Source organism: Eubalaena glacialis, chromosome 12 (genome assembly GCF_028564815.1).
Source record: "Eubalaena glacialis isolate mEubGla1 chromosome 12, mEubGla1.1.hap2.+ XY, whole genome shotgun sequence".
Lineage (NCBI taxonomy): Eukaryota > Metazoa > Chordata > Mammalia > Artiodactyla > Balaenidae > Eubalaena > Eubalaena glacialis.
The window spans coordinates 2,675,914-2,696,083 of record NC_083727.1 but is presented as its reverse complement, the minus strand read 5'-3'; the positions used below and the strand labels follow the sequence as shown (position 1 = coordinate 2,696,083).

The 20,170-nt window shown below is 47.4% G+C and overlaps 1 protein-coding gene across 2 annotated transcripts in view; it reads right to left on the bottom strand.

Moving 5' to 3' along the window:
- The window catches only part of RPS6KA2 (ribosomal protein S6 kinase A2), a 296,626-nt gene that overhangs the window by 152,156 nt on the left and 124,300 nt on the right, over positions 1 to 20,170 (bottom strand). Inside the window, exon 1 of one of the 2 annotated variants that reach the window (XM_061207549.1) lies at positions 9,850 to 10,112. The exons of the other annotated variant lie outside the window; for it this stretch is intronic. Within the exon in view, the coding sequence (XP_061063532.1) occupies positions 9,850 to 9,948 (99 nt within the window). The 5' untranslated portion in view covers positions 9,949 to 10,112. Of the gene's footprint in view, positions 1 to 9,849; positions 10,113 to 20,170 lie in introns of those variants that run through there. 2 annotated transcript variants of the gene reach the window in all.

Here is a 20,170-nt window from a genome sequence, read left to right as displayed (position 1 = left end):
GGGGCCACTCTTCATTGCAGTGCGCGGGCCTCTCACTATCGCGGCCTCTCTTGTTGCGGAGCACAGGCTCCAGACGCGCAGGCTCAGTAATTGTGGCTCACGGGCCCAGTTGCTCCGCGGCATGTGGGATCTTCCCAGACCCGGGCTCGAACCCGTGTCCCCTGCACCGGCAGGCAGATTCTCAACCAACCACTGCGCCACCAGGGAAGCCCCCGGTTGAACATTTTTATTCACATCTCTGTCGGGGTGGATTCTGCAAAGTCTTAATTGAGTCACACATCAAAATTCATGCCTTCGCGGGCTTCCCTGGTGGCACAGTGGTTAAGAATCCGCCTGCCAATGCAGGGGACACGGGTTCGAGCCCTGGTCCGGGAAGATCCCACATGCCGTGGAGCAACTAAGCCCATGCGTCACAACTACCTCGCCTGCACTCTAGAGCCCGCGAGCCACAACTACTGAAGCCCACATGCCGCAACTACTGAGCCCGTGTGCCACAACTACTGAGCCTGCACTCTAGAGCCCATGAGCCACAACTACTGAAGCCCACATGCCGCAACTACTGAGCCCGTGTGCCACAACTACTGAGCCCATGTGCCACAACTACTGAGCCTGCGCTCTAGAGCCCACGAGCCACAACTACTGAAGCCCACGTGCCGCAACTACTGAGCCCATGTGCCACAACTACTGAGCCTGCACTCTACAGCCCATGAGCCACAACTACTGAGCCTGCGAGCCACAACTACTAAGCTCACGTGCCACAACTACTGAAGCCCACGCGCCTAGAGCCCGTGCTCCGCAGCAAGAGAAGCCACCACGACAAGAAGCCCGCGCACTGCAACAAAGAGTAGCCCCCACTCAATGCAACTAGAGAAAGCCCACGCACAGCAACGAAGACACAACACAGCCAAAAAGTAAATAAATATATAAATAAATTTATTTTTTAAAAAAAGAGAGAGAATGAAGAAGGGGAATCCTATTAAGAATATAAGTATATATTAAAAAAATTCATGCCTTCTCTTTTTTGCTGAGATCTAGAAATACAAAAGTCACGCCCAACCTCACGCTGCTTCTTGGGGTTCTCTGGGGTGAAGGCAGGGAGCGATAATCGCTACCTTGTTCCAGCAGCCCATCTGCCCTGTTCCCTAACCTGATTACAAACTAAGCAGGATGCAAGAAGCCAAAGGTGTTCTAAAAAGAAGTGCTCCTTTCTGCTTTTTCTGTTTTTTTTTTCTTTATCTTCAAAGTCAACCAAACAGAGTCACTGTAGCAAGTCAAAAGGCAAGAGTGTCTCTCTCCTGTGGCCCCCTTGCACGCTCAGCTTGGGGGTCTCGGGGCACACAGAGCCCGCCCAGCCGCCCAGCTCTCGCAGCCTCCTCTCTGCCGCCGCCCTCCCCACCTGCACTCCCAGCCTCCCTCCCGCCAAGGCTCTCCAGAGCACCTTCTCCGATCTGCGTTCTACTCACTTTTCAGAATAAGAAGCTTTCTTAATTTTTCATTCTTAGAAAGTGACTGTCCATACTATATTTTGCATGTTAAATATATATTTGGAGGTTAATATTATATCTAATATAATATTATATTAGATAATATAACTAACTTTCCTTAGTTGTGGAAAGTTTGCAATTATCCTGGGCCAAAAGTGTTAAAATTGGGACCCGAATGAACGATTTCCTAAGTAGTCACTAGAGCATTTCCACAGTAGCCATTGCAAAAGACAGTCTTTCAAAGTAAATCCCTCCATCCCTTTTCCTTAAAGATCTGACCGCACGTTTTAAGGAGTAAAAGCTACCTCGGGCAGGCTGGTGTGACCTGGGTGGCCTGACGCAAGGAATGTCACAGCTCACAGTGACTGCACAGACACGTCAAAGAGGTCCCAGACTCGAGGTCTGGCTAATACCCACCCGAAAATCCCACGACTGATGATATGGCACACAAATCACCCCACAGTGTGAGGCAGATTTTTCAGAGCTTTTCAGTCTTATTCAGAACCTTCTTTTCTTGGGCAACAGGAGGAAACACGCAGGCCAACAAAGTAAACACTCCTCTGATGTGTGTTTTTGAATCTTATTAATTTAACGTAGGAGAGTAGACTAGCCAAAAGAAAAAGCAGTTCTTCTCCCTAAGAAGCCAGATCATTTCTACCGGTTCCTCAGCCCCTGGCTACAGGGCTGACACTAGGCACAGCATGAACCTCTCTGCTTTACAAGAGCTGCTGTTTCCATGAATTATGTTTAAAGTGACAGCAACATGGATGAGAGCATCCCTCCCAGGAACCTCAGCGTAGCTACAACCTAAGAAAGCTAGCTCCGTGGTGACAGTACTAACTTGAAACAGATGAGTCTTCAGAAGCGTGAGGGAGAGGAGGCTGGCAGAGGAGGAAAAGCTTTCTTCCCCCATAATGTAGTGCAAACCCCCTTCCAGACGGGGTCCAATCAAAGCCAGCTTTGTGTGACATCACAGAATGCCAAGGGCGAACTCTTCCCTGACCAGGCCCATTTCACCTTCTAAGCATTTGATAACCTGAGGACAGCATTATCACGGGGGAATCCCTCTTTTGTAGCTGAGGAGATAGGAGCTCAAAAGCATGAAATGGCCTGGTGGGGTTGACAGCAGGAGAACGAGGGAAGTGCCCAGGGCCAGGGGAACGGTAGCCAGCAAGATCCGGGCACATCCAGTGGAGGGAGCGTGGGGAGCCCTGGGCTGGGGAAGGGGGCCCAGTGCAGGGCGAGGGGGAAAGCACCCCTGCCGGGTCCACGGGGACAGACGCTTGGGGCTCTTAGGGTGAGGGCAGCCTGCAGACCCTAGGGACCTTTGAAAACCAAAGCTCGTGGAGAAAGATTGGCTGCTGAGTGTCTGCTGGTTGGAATCAAGTAGGGCTCTCTGATCAGTGGTGTTCCTGGGACCCCCGTTAAGGGCTCTCAAGGAACACACGCAAATTACTACTAATAATAGGTACTGCTCAAGAAAAATTATTCTGGCACTTGTTAAAAATGGTGAGGGAGACTTTATTCAAGGGACCACTGCAGTGGGGTTTGCAGCAGGGGGAAGAGATGGAGCTCAGATCCCATACAAGAAGGACACGTGGGGATTTGCAGCCAAGGGGCAGGTGAGGGGCGGTGGGGTAGGGCAGTTCCTTCTAAACTGAGCTGAAGGCAGGTCAGGGTCATCTCATCTCACCTGGGGATGTGGGGATGGGGAACTGGACCAGATATAGAGGGCGATCAAAGGCCGAGGATGGATCGGGGTGCTCTCTAAATCAACTCAGCAGAATTCTTGCTAAACCAGGTTTTGCAGGCTCAGCAAGGATGACACAGAAGCCCAAGGTCTGGCCGAGTTGAAAAGAGGGGCCGGGGAGCCGGGCTAAAGTTTGAGGGAGGAGAGCTTTGTCAGTGCGCATCTCGGTGGTTCCAAACACTGGCTCTTGCCCGCCTGGTGATCAACCACGGTGATGCGGCCACTGCAGTCACCCCCATACCCCGGGGGGCAGGTTCCCAGGTTTAAGTATAGCTGCACCGCCATTACGTCTCCTTAGCCAACTCATCAGCAGGAAAGGCTTCCTACACAGCCGCAAATCAGATACGATGAACAATATTTTATACTGAATATATTTGTGTCTGAGCCATTTGCTTGATTAAATCACACTGTAGCTTAACAGACTATTTGTTGATAATTCCTACTTGAGTTTAATTTAATAGCTTTTACCAGTGAAAATATATCAGCAAACGTATGACACTGGGGGAAAAATACAACACAACAGAACCCAGCGTCATTGGAAATAAAGGCAGAGCATTCTAGAGAATGCTTTTAGTGCTACACTGGCTTTACTTACTTAACAAGCACAGAAGCTTGGACCAAAGATGAAGAGCATTTCTGGCTAAACTACTGGTTACCAACTGGATTTCATGCAGAACAAGCTCACCCCCAGTCTCCCTACATTTGAAAGGAGCACTCCCCATGGAGCCCTGCGCTGACTAATCCCCGGCTCACAAGGCTCACTCTTCACCTCCTGCTCAAGCCCCTGGTCTCTCCCTGCCTCAGAGCTCCGACGCCTCCTACCCACTTATAAATTTGCCACATCTAGGAAATCGCCCACCCAGCATGCAAGAAACAGAGTGAAATCCTGGGTAAGCAGCAAAGCAGATGATGTGGACAGATATTCCAGTTTTTACTTAGTGTGATTTTATTTTATTCCTGTACTTCTGAATGCATGAAAAATATACAGAAATAGTCTTTGCTGCATCGGGGTGTGTGGTGGAAGACACTCAGAATGAATAGGTCAAAGAGGAGGAGAAAAAAAAGGGTGAATCTATGAAACAGACTCACAGACAGAGAGAACAGACTTGTGGTTGCCAAGGGGGAAGGGGTGAGGGAGGGATGGATTGGGAGTTTGGGATTAGCAGATGCAAATGATTATATATAGAATGGATAAACAACAAAGTCCAACTGTATAGCGCAGGGAACTATACTCAGTATCCTGGGATAAACCATAATGGAAAAGAACATGAAAAAGAATGCATATATATGTATAACTGAATCACTTTGCTGTACAGCAGAAATTAACACAACATTGTAAATCAACTATACTTGAATAAAATAAATTTTTTTAAAAAGGGGTGAAGTAATATTTTGGGTTGTCTTTTCACATATTTTTAAATAAGAAACAGTACTTTGGGGAGTTTTCTTGGATGTAAGGAGAGAAAAGTATGTAATGAAATTGCAAAGATAAGGCAGACCACAAATAAGGAATTAAGTCTAGTGTCTTCAAAACACAACAAAGCATAAATAAGCAAAACAATAAGCAAATTAAGTATTCACTAAAATGGACTATTTCTTGTGGTCTTCTCTGACTTTTTGTTGTTGTTATTGCTATCCAAAAGCCCAACAAAATCAGGATTAACACAGAATTTCTTCGGGTGCATTTACTGAAATTACCTGAAAATTATTTTAATTAGAAATGGTTTTCCGGGAAACCTCCCAATATCAAGAAGAGCTTACCAGTCAAGGACCAAGAATAAGCTTGAATGTTTAACTTTCCAGGAAGTTTTCTTTCTTTTTTTTTTTTTTCATGACAGGAGCCAACACTGCTCTATTTGCTAAGAGTCCCTTAACATTTAATTTATTAGGATACCATGCTTCCTTTAAAAAGGGGTAAGCAATTAAAATATATTCATGTGTGCACATGTGCACATAGATAATGCTTGATTATCTGTGAGCGTTGGAAATCGGAACAAATTGACAATTGATGTAATCAGACCACTGAACTCCAATAATGCCAATAATTTCCCAGGACTTACACCCTACATAGCGGGCTTCCATTTACGTGTTTGCCTCTCTCACTAGATGTTAAGTTCACTGAGGGCAGGGATCAGACCTTTATATCTCAACTGCTTTGCACAATGCACGTGGCAAACACTAAAAACTCTGAGTATGTAGATAATTGAGCTAATAAATAAATGAAATTCTTCTCCACTCAACAGTTTACCACTATCAATACCCCAGAGAGAGGACTTGTCTTTTGTCCTTCTCACTCACCCCCAACTGTCTTTCAGTAAAAATGTCAAAGCCAGATGAAATGATACGTAAACAAAGAGAACCAACTTCCAGTCTTTGGTGATAACCTCAAGCAAAATAAGTGTTCCCTAAATGAACCGACACTGAGTATTGATACGTTTAGCAGATTGGTAGATAAATCTTACCCCGAGTAAACAATATCACTTTTCACTAATTGAAACCCAATATTTGCTCCCAAGCCTTTCCTGGCCAACCTCTCTCAACCTTCCCCAGCCCCAAGCTAGGCTTTGCAGTTTGCTCACACTTTGGAGGTTTTCCTGGGCTACTGAAGGATGAGTAGGCAGGCTTCCTTCCCAAAGCTCTGCTAAGTCAGGACGTTGACGCTGGGGCAGGTCCTGACTCTAGAAGCAGCCTGAGCTCTGGGTGCTGCAGCTCCAGGACCTGCACTGTAATGCATTCTCGGATCCCAGGGTGACAGGCAAGATAAGGAAGAGGAATATCACCATCCCAGCCAGATGACAGACTGGGGCTGTCATCTCAGCAAATGGGGCCAGTCCTATCGAATGAAACAGGCTGGAATCCAGCCTGGGAGGATTGATCTCTGCCTCTTCTTCCCCAAGGCGCTCAGCAAGGGCGCCTCAACGATTAATTAATTACCAGGCTGGGAGACAGCACAAGCCATGGGTTCCGCAGGCCGTAGGGGCAACCTCAGGTTCAGACAGAACCAGTAGACACTGAACAGTATGAGAAATATCAATAAACCCGGGAAATATTTTATCAATATCCACAGCTAACAATGATTGATTATTGATTTTATAATCCAGACTCCGTGTTAAGCCTTTACATATGGTAGCTCATACTCCTCATATTAACCCCAAGAGGTAGGTACTATTACCATCCCCATTTCACAGTGGAGAAAAATGAGGCTTAAGGGAGTTTAAGGAACTGCCCTGCTGTGAGAGGTAAAAGTGAGACTCCAATTTTAGTAAATCTGATGCAAAGCCCAAATTCACCTGGAACTTTCTAACTTCCAGAAAAGGTTTTCTAGAATAACTTTAGGTTATGAAGCACATTCCAAAATATCCCCTAGAGTAGTTTTCTTTTAAAAATTGTAATAGCCTTCATTCATGCATCATCTAATACTTGGTAAACTCCAATAACCACGCAACCTGAAATGGCTAAAATTAATAATAAACAGTACATGTTCTTATAGTAAAGAACTCCCTGTCAAACATTTTAGGAGCATAAGCAAGTCATTTTGCTTCCCTGGGCCCCATTTTCTCATCTATGACATGGACAGTTAGGTGAGGCAACGGTTACACCTTCTAGAGGTACTATGGCTCTCAGGCAATGCTGTCAATGACCTGATATCAGAGCTTTCTCGGGGGTGAGGGTCTGGCAGACGCTGAGCCCTGAAACCATTCTAGGGCATGCACATAGAAATCTGTGCAAGACATCCAAGTTGCCTTTAGAAACCCCCAAAATCATCCTTGCCAGAGTCCAAGATCTAGCCATCTCAGCTGCTGCCATGCTGATACACTGTAAAAACACTTAAGCTGTAATTCATAAACTGATTCCAAATCTGATCAAACAACCTGGCTTCTCTGTTGGTTAGAGTTGACCAAATGCTGAGTTCTAGATCGGAAAGTCAAGTCAAATTTAAAAGCAAGTGTGAAACACTAAGCCTCTCCCTAAAAGTCTTTTTGACAAAGATGATACTGTTTCAACCTTAAAGTAAGTACTGTTACTTTCCTGTTAATATCACTAGATTTTTGAATGCAAACAAAACAAAAATTTTCAGATAATACTGTTTCAACCTTAAAGTAAGTACTGTTACTTTCCTGTTAATATCACTAGATTTTTGAATGTAAACAAAACAAAAATTTTCAGTCTCTGTGTATATTTTAAAATATGAATTTCACAGAAAGAGTTTAAAAATAACCACGCTTCTTTCTACAAAATGAGTTATCTTTTTCATTAGTCCAAACAGAGGACTACATACATATCCCTGTTAAGTACTTTATATGTCCTATTTCTCAACCTCAAATTATTGACAAACCTGCCTCCTAAATTTCACAATTTTTGGTGAGTGCTTCTTGGTCTATAATCTGCTCTGACTATACAAACGAATAGACAGGCTTCTTTGGGAAATGATGGAAGGTAGCCGGGCAGGAAAGTGGAATTTACTGGACTGAAGCACAGGTCAGTCAGTCACTGATTCGATCCCCCACTAGGTGGAGGCACCATGAGGCCAGGGCTGCTACGTCTTATATTTTTTGGACCTACAATGCCCAGAAACGAGCTGCACACATACGAGGTTCTCAGTAAACACTTGCAGAGTGAATTAGTTGTTCGGTTTTCAGCATGATTCTCAGGTTTTGTTCTCAGGGTTTTTCCTCCCTAGCAGTAGAATGAGGGTAGTAACACATGTCTACCTGGATTTTCACAAGTATCAACTGCAAGCAGCTGCTGAGAGCATCTGCAGAGAACAGAGCACTGTATCAGTGCTGGGCATCTTTATCAGACCTTCTGTCCAGCCCCCAGCACAGGCACCTGGGTCAGACGAAGTGCTCACTGACCACATGCTGACAGACTACATTTCTTCCTCGTCAGCTTGACCTTCTGCATAGCTGATGGTTTATTTATAGTTTTATTTTGTATACAGAAATTTTATTTTCACATTGAAGCAACATCGTTTCTAAGCAACCCTTGGTTCCTATTATATATATTTTTTTGAGGCACTTCCACAACCCGGTTCTCCTTGCCGAACCAGAACACCAGAGGTGAGTATATCGTGCTGAGAGGATTCCTGAGCCCCACGGGTTTGCCAGTCTTTATGCGCCTCTTCCTAAACGACTCCGGGAGTTTACTGCCTCGCCTTGACAAGGACAATAAATGGAAGGAGACAAGGAGCTGAATAATAAACTTGGCATTTCGATGAATAAAGACATACTAGGTATAAAGGTGAATACTCTTCTGAGTTTCTATTCTTGTCCGCTTTCGTTTTTTAAGTGCCTGAAACCCAGGAAAATGACTTATCTCAATGAACTTATGCTTCAACTCTGTCAGCATGAGGTTTAAAGCAAGCCCTCCTCCACAATTTAATTAATAGTTGTAGTTGTTTGAAAGATATGTTTTACCCTCAGAAATCTAACCTAGTTCTTAAAATTCTGATTTAGTGATATCATAACAGAAACTTTTTAAACAAGTAATTCCCTGTTGCTTTCATGTCTATTCCTGAGCTTTGCCTAAAGCCCTCTTAATTGTTGCAGAACCCATGCCTGTATCTAATATCATGGCAGCCAGGACAAAGAAACTCAAGATGAAAAATGTGACATTGTTCCAATTGATTTGACTTCCTTAGAAAAAAACACATCAAAACCTCCATAGGTGCCAGCCTTGTGGCACAGGCGAGGGTAATGTCAAAAGAAATCTCTAGGCTGTGTCATCAGCTCCCACCCCCTCCCCCCAAACCCCACAATGTCTTTTTTTTTTTTTTTTTTTTTACTTAAACATGCTTCACAGTTTGGTCATCTATAGATTCAACCATGTACTCTGAACACTGGGATGAAGAGAATAAGATGTGATTGTTGAAATACAAAACACATTGGAGAACCGTCCACAGATGACTTGGAAACCTGAAGATGACATGATGCAGGACCCGAGAAAAGGACACTATTTTCAGGGTCCTCTGGCTTTCGGGACGAATCTATATCAAACCCCGAGCTGCAGAGATATTGCATCAGGCACTTTACTACTGGGCACCGTTTCAGACTGGTCCAAGTAGATTGTGTTGCTGCCTTTTAAAAAAAAAAAAAAAAAATCCCTTTTTGTCAATTCTACACTGATTCCAAATACACGAACAATCTACACTACATGGTAGTATTTGTGTGGCTCTGGGTCAAGGCAAAATAAACCCGATCAACACCAGCCTAGGGTGGGGCTGGGCAGGTTCTGTACTTGGGACTTCTGAGGTGCCATAGCGAGCGACACGGGCTGAAAAGCCCTCCCCACCCGGAGCACCCCTGTGGGCACCCAGGGTGACTACCCCAAACCCTGCGCAGAGCGTGGAACAAAATTAGTTAGAAATTCAATGGGGGCAAAGTTTAGTCCCTGTTGAGAACCCGAGGACCGGTCCAGTTATCAGTAAGTCCCAACAATAACGTTCGGTTTTAGGAAAACCGGACCAGCTTTCAACTTTAACTCCCTGACATGGGTCTCAGGGTGACCGTGCATGTGACAATAGGAAAGGGCTCGGGATGGCCCCAAGACCCGCAGCATCCTCCAGGGCGCGGCGGGGACCTGGGTACCTGCGCGCTCAGAGGCGAGAGCATTTACCTCGAGTCGGCTAAGACTGGAGCTCTTGGAGCGCGACTTCTTGCGCAGGTACACGGAGAAGAACCTGCGCACGGTGAACTTCTTCATGCTCAGCTCCATCGCCCGGCGCCCAGCCGCGAGGAGCCGCAGGGCCGGAGGACGCGCATCCCCGGCGCATCCCAGGCGCACGGGGTTAGGTCCGCCTGCGGGCGCGAGCGGCCGGGAAGCCCGGCGCAGCGGCCATCGGCACGGGGCGCGGGCTGCGGGCACAAAGGGCAGGCCGAGCCGGCCACGGCGGCCGGGGGCCCAACGCTCCCTCCTCCTCCTGCCTGCGAGGACCAGCCCCGCCCCGCCCCGCCCCCAGCCACTACTGCCAATCAGCACCTGCCGCCCCGCCCGGCCCTCCGCCACTACCGCCAATCAGAGTCCGCCGCCCCAGGCTCTCCCTGCCTCCTCCTCCTCCTGCCTTCTCCTCCTCCTCCTCCTCCTCAGGCCCAGGGAGGAGCAAGCCCCCGCCACTACCGCCAATCAGAGCCCGCCGGCGCACCCAGCCATGCCCACCTCCTCCTTCTCAGCCCTCAGCAAGCCCTCCGCCACTACCACCAATCAGCGCCCACCGCCCTACAGCCCCAGGCTCTCACTTCTCCTCCCCCCCCCCCCGCCTCCAAGTACTTGCTCTCTGTGGCTCTGCCCCGCCCACCGCCCCCTCCGCCAATCAGCGCCCTCGGCGGCGCATGCCTGATGAGCTCGCGGAGGACTGCTGCGCCGCGCGGGGCGGGCGGTGAGGCGGCTCAGCTGCGCCTGTCGCTTGCTCTCTGTTCTACTTCGTTGGCCTGTTGGGCTTTTTTCTAGCTTGGGGTGTCATGTTTTCTTTCCTTAAAGCACCCGTATACAGACTTTGGAATCATGCTCTTCTGTGCCGGACAAAACTTTAATTGCTGATTAGCAAACACTTCTAGAACATGGAACAAAAGGGTGGAGGGGTGCACCATGAGCCTGCACACGTGCGCTCTGTACCTCTCCTGCCCCTTGGCCCCCTCTTCTTGAGCCCGTCCCCGCGGCCCGGGCGCCCGACCTGGGGGTCCGCCAGTCCTTGCCCGGGTGATGAATGGATCCCCACGCAGCCCGGGACGCCGGCAGCCAGCTGGGGAAGCCTCCCAGGGCAGTGTTTGGAGAACAAAGACACATCCGTTCTCCATGACCTCCGACTCCATGTATAGAAAATTATCCAAACGGATGACTTATCAGGGCCTAAACACAGAGTGTCCTGAGTCAGGGCTCTCAGAAACCAGCTGCAGGGCTGCAGGGGATTTGCCTTAAAGGGGAACACCCTTTGTTTTTCTTTTTTTCCTAGAAATGCTCACCAGAGGGCTGTAGGCAGTTCCAGATTTGTGAGCTTAGGAGTCTGTGCAGCCTTTTCTGTTTTCCTCTTGTGCATTGTCCACGTATCTTTATGTTTAAAACAGGGCCAAACAATCTCATTAGCATACTGCCACCACCCCCTGAAAAGTCCAGAAGCATTCTTGCACCCGCTGCTGTGTGCCAAGTACTGCTTTGCTAGGCAGATTGTGAAAAATCTACATGTCATATCGTCCCTTGGCTTAATCAAAAGTCGCATTAAATACTTGTGTCAGGCTATCTTTGCTAAAGTGAGTAAAGACAGCGGATGCTCCCAAATAAGAACTGGTAAGTTCATGCTGCATCTGGGTCAAGAGATGAGGTCAGATAGTCTCCCTGGGGTTTAATGGTGGTAAGCACAGTTTAGCATCAAGATGCTGGCACTGCCATTTCCTTGCTTGATGAGCTTGAGCACACTTGCATGTTTTGTGTTCCCACTGTGCATCCCTAAGATGAAAATATGCCCCAAACCGGTTCCTGCTTCCCGCAAGGATTCTTCTGCTGAAGGGCCATTATCCCTACGCTGGGAATGAGCTTCTTACCACCCTGGGTCTCCACCACCACTCAGGTATCCCAGCTCTAAGCAAACAAAGACAGGCCAGGACTGTGCCATGTTGCTTCTCTGGAAAAGACAGCAGCTGATGGACATCAGACATCGGGCTGGTCACCTGCTCCAAGAATGAGGAAGAAGCCGGCTGTGGGTCGATGGTACAACTAGTCAGAGACAGGAGTATGGTTTGTCAATGATGCTAGCTCAGGGGCACCCTGCTCAGAGCAATAGCCTTGGGGCAGGCCCAAATCAAGGCTTGTGTTTTACCAACAAGAGCATTTTGAGACTTCCCTGGTGGTCCAGTGGTTAAGACTCCACACTCCCAGTGCAGGGGGCCTGGGTTTGATCCCTGGTCAGGGAACTAGATCCTGCATGCCGCAACTAAGAGCCCATATGCTGCAACGAAGACCCGGCGCAGCCAAATAAATAAATAATTTTTTTTTTTTTTTAAAGAGCATTTTGACCTGGTGTAACAGGACTGGAAAAGCAGTGTCTTATGGGCCATCCATGATCTTCCACAGCTGAGTGCTACAAAATGGCTCTATTGAACTTGGACATCTCAAAAGAAAAAAAAAAAAGCAGCTTCCATATTTCAACTGAAAAAGTCATTTCATTGCTACAACAAGTCTGTTTGCCGTTCTGCCAGTAAAACAGAGGTATATCAAACTCTCTGGCAATCATTTACCACCAAACCCTCCAGACTACCAAATCTGGGGTATAGGTATCAGGGCCCACTTTAACCTGGGTCCAAATGATCCCTAGCAAATTTTGGGAAAGAAAAAGTGAGCTTAATAAAGGCTGGGCTGGTGCCCAGATGACGGAGTGGGGAAGCTTGGAGAGAAGACCAAGAGCTCAGCAGACCCCTGATTATCTTGAGTTTCTCCCTGACTTAAGCACGATCAGTCTGGGACTGAATTCCACGGCTAATGCTGCTCCCAAGAGAGGACCAGACTGGCTGGTGTGCATTCGATTCAGCTGAACACACGATTATGGAGCTCCTCTGAGCACCTGGCCCAGGGGAAACGGACGTGATTATGACGCGGCTCCTGACCTCCAGAAGTTCACGGCCGTGTGTTAGAGAAGGAAAGTGAATAGACATCGGATGCAGGTTTTACATAATGTGAAAGAAACATGTAAGAAAATGCTACAAGAACAGAGATAAATGAGGAGCCAATCCTAACTGGAGAAGCCGAGGAGGCGGCATTTGGGGTGAGCTCTGCGGACAAGGACACATGTCCTGGACAGACAGAGGAGGCGGGGTCCCCAGCTGCGGAAGAACAGGATTATTGAGAACTTGGAACGAACAGAATTTCATGATTGATTAACGGAAAGTAAAGTTCCTACCAAGTCCCCGATACACAAGAGGTTAACGATTTCAGAATTCCAAGGATGATAACCGAGAGCCTTCCAAAGCCCTGGAGCTGCCCTTCTCTGAGAACACAGGACGCCCTGGGCAGGAAGGGGAGGGAGGCTTTTGTCAGCAAGGTGACTGGCAAAATCTGTGCCGTTCCACCTTCCCTTCCCTCCACCCAAAGGACTTTCCTGGGTTGGGGGGATGCCCCCTCCTTTATGTCAAGCCCCACCATGACAGCTGTGATGTGCTGGGGCCTGGCTTCTAAAGGAGGGAGCAAGGCGGCCACGGCCCCGGGGAGGCACCAGGAGGGACTGTTCACGCAGTGGCCTGCGTTCCCAGGGCTTGTGGGGAAAAGGATATATCAATGTCTCCGACGCATCAGACGTGGCCGTGCAGGAGAGGGGCCCGTTTGGAGGTCCCTGAGGCCCTGCCCGGCACCGGGCCCAGGGCTGAGGGAAGAATTCTAAGTAACCCTCAAAATGAAGGGCCGCTGTCCTGTAAGTGGGCTGCAGCTGGGGAGGGGGGCGTGGGGGGCGGGTCTCCAGCCACAATAACCTCGGAAGAAGACGAGACAGCTGACCATGAGAGAAGGGGTCAGCTGGGCCAGGAGCAGTTTAAGTATGTCTTCATCTCTCCTCTCCTCCCGCTCTGACCCTGAAAAGGATGCTGCAGGCTTCCAGCGTGATGGAAATTCAAGCTGGGCAAAGAGAATGTCTGAGTTTGATCAGTCCTAGGACTGGAAACACTAACTTCCTGATCAAGTTCAAAACCTAAAGTGAATGCAGTTGTCTCTTGTTCAAGAGAGGGAAGGAAAGCCGTCGAAATTGCCAGGGTCCTTTCATTGGCCACTCTTCCGACAAAGAGTGGAAGGTGATGGTCCAAGCACAAGCCAGGTTTGTGCAACAAACCAGTTACAATGGAAGTGGTCAGTGCGGCGTCGAGAATGCCGTCCAGGGTTGCAACTTGGAGATTCAAATTTAACCCTCGAGGGCCACGGAGGTCAGACGCCCAGCCATGCAGGGTGGGGTGGCAGGGAAGGGAAAGAAGTCTCCCCCTAGACATTGTGAGCACAGCCAGCCCTGACACAGGCTTGTGGACCTAATTCACTCTCCATGTAACCAAAAACAACAACGAAAACTCAAGTTGGGAACTTAAAGTGGTCTCAGATGGTTCTGAGCCCAGGTGCCCAGCAGAAAGACACAGAAATGCTCTCTAGAGAAATCCACATTAAACCCAGGATTCAAAGAATTCCTTGCATACAGTTGCCAGGAGCACAAGCTCACAGCCACAGTTCACAAGGACACAGGGAATCGGCAAAGCCAGCAAGACAACTGACTACAGAATCAGACGTGTGGACTTCAGCTGCTGGACTTAGCAGACGTCGAATGTAAAATTATCAAATCTAATATGTTTAAGGAAATAAAAGGAAGAAATGAAAATGTGATTAACAAACAAGAGACTGTAAAAATGAATAAAATACTTCTGGAAATGAAACGATGTAGTCCCGGACACGGAATAGATGTAGCTGAACATAAATGTCCTCTTTGTTAAAAAGCAAATACGATATAGCTGTGGCTTGGTGAGCGATATCTAAAAACGTACAAGAAGCATCGCATCGTGGAATGTACGTCAGAAAGTGAAACATCTTGAATTAAATTTCTACCCACTGTTCCGATTATGACTTCACCTTTGCCGAAATCCTCCGAGCCTTTAGAACTGGGGGTGACTTTGTCAAGGGGACATTGGCAATATCTGGAGTCATTCTGGGTTGTCACAACTGGGGTTGACAGGAAGAATGCTGCTGGCATCTAGTGGGCGGAGGCCAGGGATGCTGATGAATCTCCGCAGTGCACAGGACATCCCCACCGAGAACGATTCCGTCCAAAACGCGTCAGCGCTGAGGTCCAGAAAGCCCACTCTGTGTGATGAAGGGGGAGCGGGGGAGGGGAGGGGGGAGGGGAGAAACCTGTCTACTTTCCTCACAAGGTTGTCACCTACAAAACCGGCAACTCCGCACAGTAAACCAGTATGAGGAAGTGCCCTCTGTAAATTGTAAAGTGCTCAACAAAGATGCTACTTGTTAAAAGCCTGGAGTTTCACACAGAAAAATCAATGACACGCCTGGGAAAGGAGTAGATCTCCCTTTTCTAGAATTTTAACCGGAAAGCTCTCGCCATTAAACTCTATTATCCTGTGCAGGGCATGGCCAGTCACCCCACCGCCTGAACCAGAAGATGAAAACTACCAGCTACTCTGTCACTCCTTCATTCCGTATGTGTAACGACCCAGACTCGTGATACTTTCTAAGTAGCGTTCCTGTCTCCCTTCCTTCCAGCCCCGCAATCAGGAACCGTTCGTGCCATAATATAGTAACTCCTGGCTCAATCCTGCGCCCCCCAACCCGTCTGCAATCCCACTACCAAAGTGATCTGTTTAGAAGCAAATAGCACGCCATACCTCCAGTGTCTGCAGGAATGAAGTGCGACCCCAGAGCCAGGAGGCCGTGTTCTCCTCCATCACGGCGCCCTCTCCTCCTGTGCCCGCTGCGCGGACACCTGTGTCAACAGGAACGTCCAGCCGCCACTGCGCTGTGGCCACTGCCTGGACGTCCTTCCCACCCGCTTTCCCACCTTCGTCAAGATTCACTGTTGTTGCTGGGAAGCCTAATGGAATCCCCGCACCCGCAGGCTGTGCTGGGGAGTCCTCCCCTGGGGTCCTCGTTTTATTTACTGTGCTGGGTTACGACTCCTGGCTTCTGTCTGTCTCTTACCCACCTGGAAACACTCGGGATGGCCACTGTCTGCGGCAAGCACTCTGTGCATGCTGGCTTAAAGGGATTCTGTGATGACTGTTATCAGAGATTTGTTGGTTATGAAGATCTGGGCCTACGTTATTATTCCATCTCTGTAACACACTGGGAGCTCTATGAAACAGACACAGTGAACCCCATCTTAGGAGGTGGAGAAACTGAGGCCCAGGGAGGTGAACCAACCGTCTAAACTGACACAAGAGAAGAATTCAGACAAGGTCTGCACGTCCAGGACCTCACAGATTCACAGTGTATCAAGCAATAGTGGCTGGGCATCAAAAGAAAGCACAAGAAGGGGTGGCAACCAAGGGGTGAAAGGCTGGGGTCCTCATTTCCCTAGACAACTGCACTTGCCCAGGAAATGCCACTGGGGCCAAGAGTCTGCCATCAGAGCATCTCACAGACAGAAGTCCAGGTGGCAGCCTCCGGCGGCTTCATTATGGCCTTGGGGACAGACAGCGGGAGTGCCTTCGCAGCGGAACGCCGTGCTCTGGGAGCAGAAAGGCTAGGTTTCCTTGTGAAAACTCAGTCTACTCAGGACGCAGCGGAGGGACACCAAGGTGAGGCTTCTGACTACGCGTCCGTGCCGCGGTAGGACATCTGAAAACATTAATGCAGGGGCTCTCACTTGCTCTTTTCTAATTATCAGTGTGTTCAAGGCGGGAGGGGCAAAACCCCACATTCTGTCACCGGGAGGCGACAGCATCCGTAGGACTTCCGGGTTTGAGCTTCACTATTGTTTACATGTTGTTACAGGTTGGGTTGTGTCCCCTCTAAAAGCACGTTAGAACCCTGACCCCCCAGGACCTCAGAATGGGCCTTATTTGAAAATAGGGTCATTGCAGACATAGTAAGATGAGGTCACGCTGGAGCGGGGCGGGCATAATCCAGTGTGACTGGTGTCCTCATACGAAGGCCACATGAAGGCAGAGACAGTGAAGGAGGCCACATGGACAGAGGCAGAGAAGGGAGAGATGTAGCCATGGCCAGAAGCTAGAAGAGGCAGGAAAGATTCCCCTATGGGTTTCAGAGGACCAGGGGCCTCCTGGTGCCTTGATCTTGGACTTCTGGCCTTCAGAATGATGGGATGATAAATTTCTGTTGTTTTAAGCCACCCTGTTGGGGGGCTTTGTGCTGGCAGCCCTTTGTTATGGAGACGGACACACTTGTCACCCACAAACATGCAGTGAACCTTCACGACAAGACGGTCAGTAGGAAGGCTCATGACTGAACGGAGGATCTGGAATCACAGTATCTGAGGAAACTGACCTGTGAATAGAGCCCTAAGGGCTTTTTCTTGTCAACCTGAGCCTATACATAAATTATAGAGAGGAACTTTAAAAGGAAGGGAGTTAGCCGGAAAGAGGAAACAGGTTAAAACTATACCAGGAAGGATTTTTGTAACTTAAAAAGGAAAAAAAAAAAAAAAACTCTTATAATAGAAAAGTCTCTCAAGACCTGGAATGGGTACAAAGGAGAATGTGAAATCCTTGCCAGAATTTTTTTTAGCAGGAAATGTTCATCTTCTAAAAAATATTTCATAGACATCTACAGCCTTTCAGGCACTAGATATTTATATTAGGGATGGGAACTAGATGAGTCCATTAAAGAATACTCAGGGACACTGAAAACAAAACAATAGGGGTTTAGGCTCCATGGCGTGTAGTGTCCTGTCGTCCATCCCTCATCATCCTCATCAGAAGGCCACAGGACCAGGCTGGGGCAGGGTGAGGGCGTTCTTGGCAATACAGCGGGTTACGTATGTAGAGGCAGATTTCCTGAGATACGTAAAACAAAGGGAAAATCCTCTCTCTTTTTTTTAAAGTATGGCTGAGCCAATAGTATGTGGGGGAAAACAAACTTAGACAAGGGATGAGGATGAGAAGATGCTCTCCAAAGGTAAGCAGTGCCGTGAGCAGCATTTGTCCTGCAGCCCGTGTCAATCCCTGTGATCGAGACCCAGGCCTTATCAGGGTCTGGGGAATGGGCGGGGTGGGGGGGGAACTGGAGAAAGCCTGGGGCCCACGCAGGGTGGGAGGGCAGGTCAGACCCACCCTGAAAGTCAGGACCCTGGTGGGGCAGACCCTAAGGTAAGCTGGGACATTCTCTCCCTGCAGGAGGAGAGTTGCTTATGCAGGTACGAGCACTGGAAAGAGAAAGAGAATTCTCCTCTGTTTCTGTGGCTCCTCTTCATGCCAGCGGAGGCCAAAATTCACACTCTGAAAAACTCCAAGCCAGATATTTACTTTTTAAAGATCCCAGCTTATAGCAGCCCGAGGGCCACACGGAAGCAAAAGTCAGTACTCTGGAGGGGTCTCAACGTTTAACCACAGAGAAAATTATCAGGAATATGGGCTCACGATCATGAATGGCTAAATACAGGAGGAGGTAAGCCACCGGGAGCAAGAGTGAGTAGAAATAGCAAGTTGCAGAATCAGACGTGTGGAGACTGCAGAGGCTGAAACTTTCGTATAAATAATAGAAAATACATTTGCTTAATACGTTTAAAGAACAAAAAGGGGGCCTGAAGGCATTACAAGGAAATTAGAGGTTATAAAATGATCCAGCAGATTTGTAAACAAAAGTAGAACTTTAAAAATAAAATCGTAATGATGTAAATTTAAAAATAGTTAGATTAAATAGCACTTTAGACAAAGTCCAAGAAAGAGTTGATAAAGGAAAAGTTAGATCTGCTGAAAATTGACAGAATGCAAACCAGAAAGACACTTCCAGATCAAGAACCTGAGAAAGTTCACTACCAATGAAAACATATGGGGAGAGCTAAACACTCATGCACTGCATAAAAAGAAGTAAAGATCAAGTTAGAAATGAAACCTTGATTGAAAAAACAGCACATGCAGAAGAAGGGTGATCAGAGTTACAATCTTCTGACGTCCTTGTATTTTTTCTGGAAGTCAATAAAGATGCAGATTACTTTTAGACTAAGTTAAATATACCTGCTAAAATTTCCCCATTGGTATCCATGGGGAACTGGTTCCAAGACCCCCTCGGATACCAAAATCTGCAGATGCTCAATCCCTTATATAAAAGGCTGCAGTACCATTGGTGGATCCAAGGTTGGTTGAATCCATAGATGCTGAACTTGCAGATATGGGAGAGCTGACTGGAATTCTTCAATTAATAGAGACAAAAGTATAGAACAAGAAAATATTCCAGAAGTAGACAAGAAAGAAGGGAAAAAAGAAATTCAGAAAAAGGAGGGTAAGTGGAAAACACAAGCTGTTGGGAGTGGCAACCGCCAGGGGCCAGAGTGTCTCTGCATTCCTCATCCATTCATGCCGAGTGTGTGAGGGACATGTTGCACGCTGTGCACTCCTAACCCATTTCTCAGCGTTGTGTTTGCAGTGAGCAGCTTTGCAGGATGAGGTAACATTTTCCTCCAGGATGAAGAACAGGCTTGCTTAGCCCTTGTTATAAACACAAGGTCCCCAAGCTCAGTGTTCCTCGACTGGGATGCAGGTTCACAGATGGATGAGCATAGCATCCATCTGGTCCCCCTTCACTGCACCTTGAGTGCTGGGGGGCAAAGGAAACCAATGCAAATATGGGACTCATGTCACTAGACTGGTAACGTCCCTTCTCTCTGATCCTGGAAGCTTATGTCTTCTTCCAACACCCACAGAACAGGAACATGCTAATTGTTAGTCTATAAGTAAGGCAAAGTCAGATCCTAGACCTTACACAAGCTAACAGCATAGGAACAAATAAAAATATATCAAACATTACAGTCAGTGTGAGTGGGCTAAACTCTCCAGTTCAAAGACAAACAGTGCCCAACTGGTTTAATATGAATTTAGTTATAGAGACATTTCTAAAACAAGGGACACAGAAAATCTGAAATAAAAGAATGGAAAAGATATATCATGCAAATACTAATGATAGGAGAGCTGATGAAGCAATATAAATTACACAAGTATTTGAAGATATAAAAAACTCACTACATATTGATGAAGTTTAAATTCACCAGGAAGATACAATATTTCCAAACTTGTATGCCCCAGATAATAAAGTTTCAAAATATATTAATCAAAAATTGACAGAATCAAGAGGAGAAATTGACAAATCCATTATCGTTTGGGGAAATATCCAACACATCTCGCAATAAATGATAAATCAAGCAGAGGAACAAAAATCAGTAAATATTTGAATAATTAAACAATACATTTAAGAAAGTTGACATAAGGAATATGTATATATATCCAACCACTTT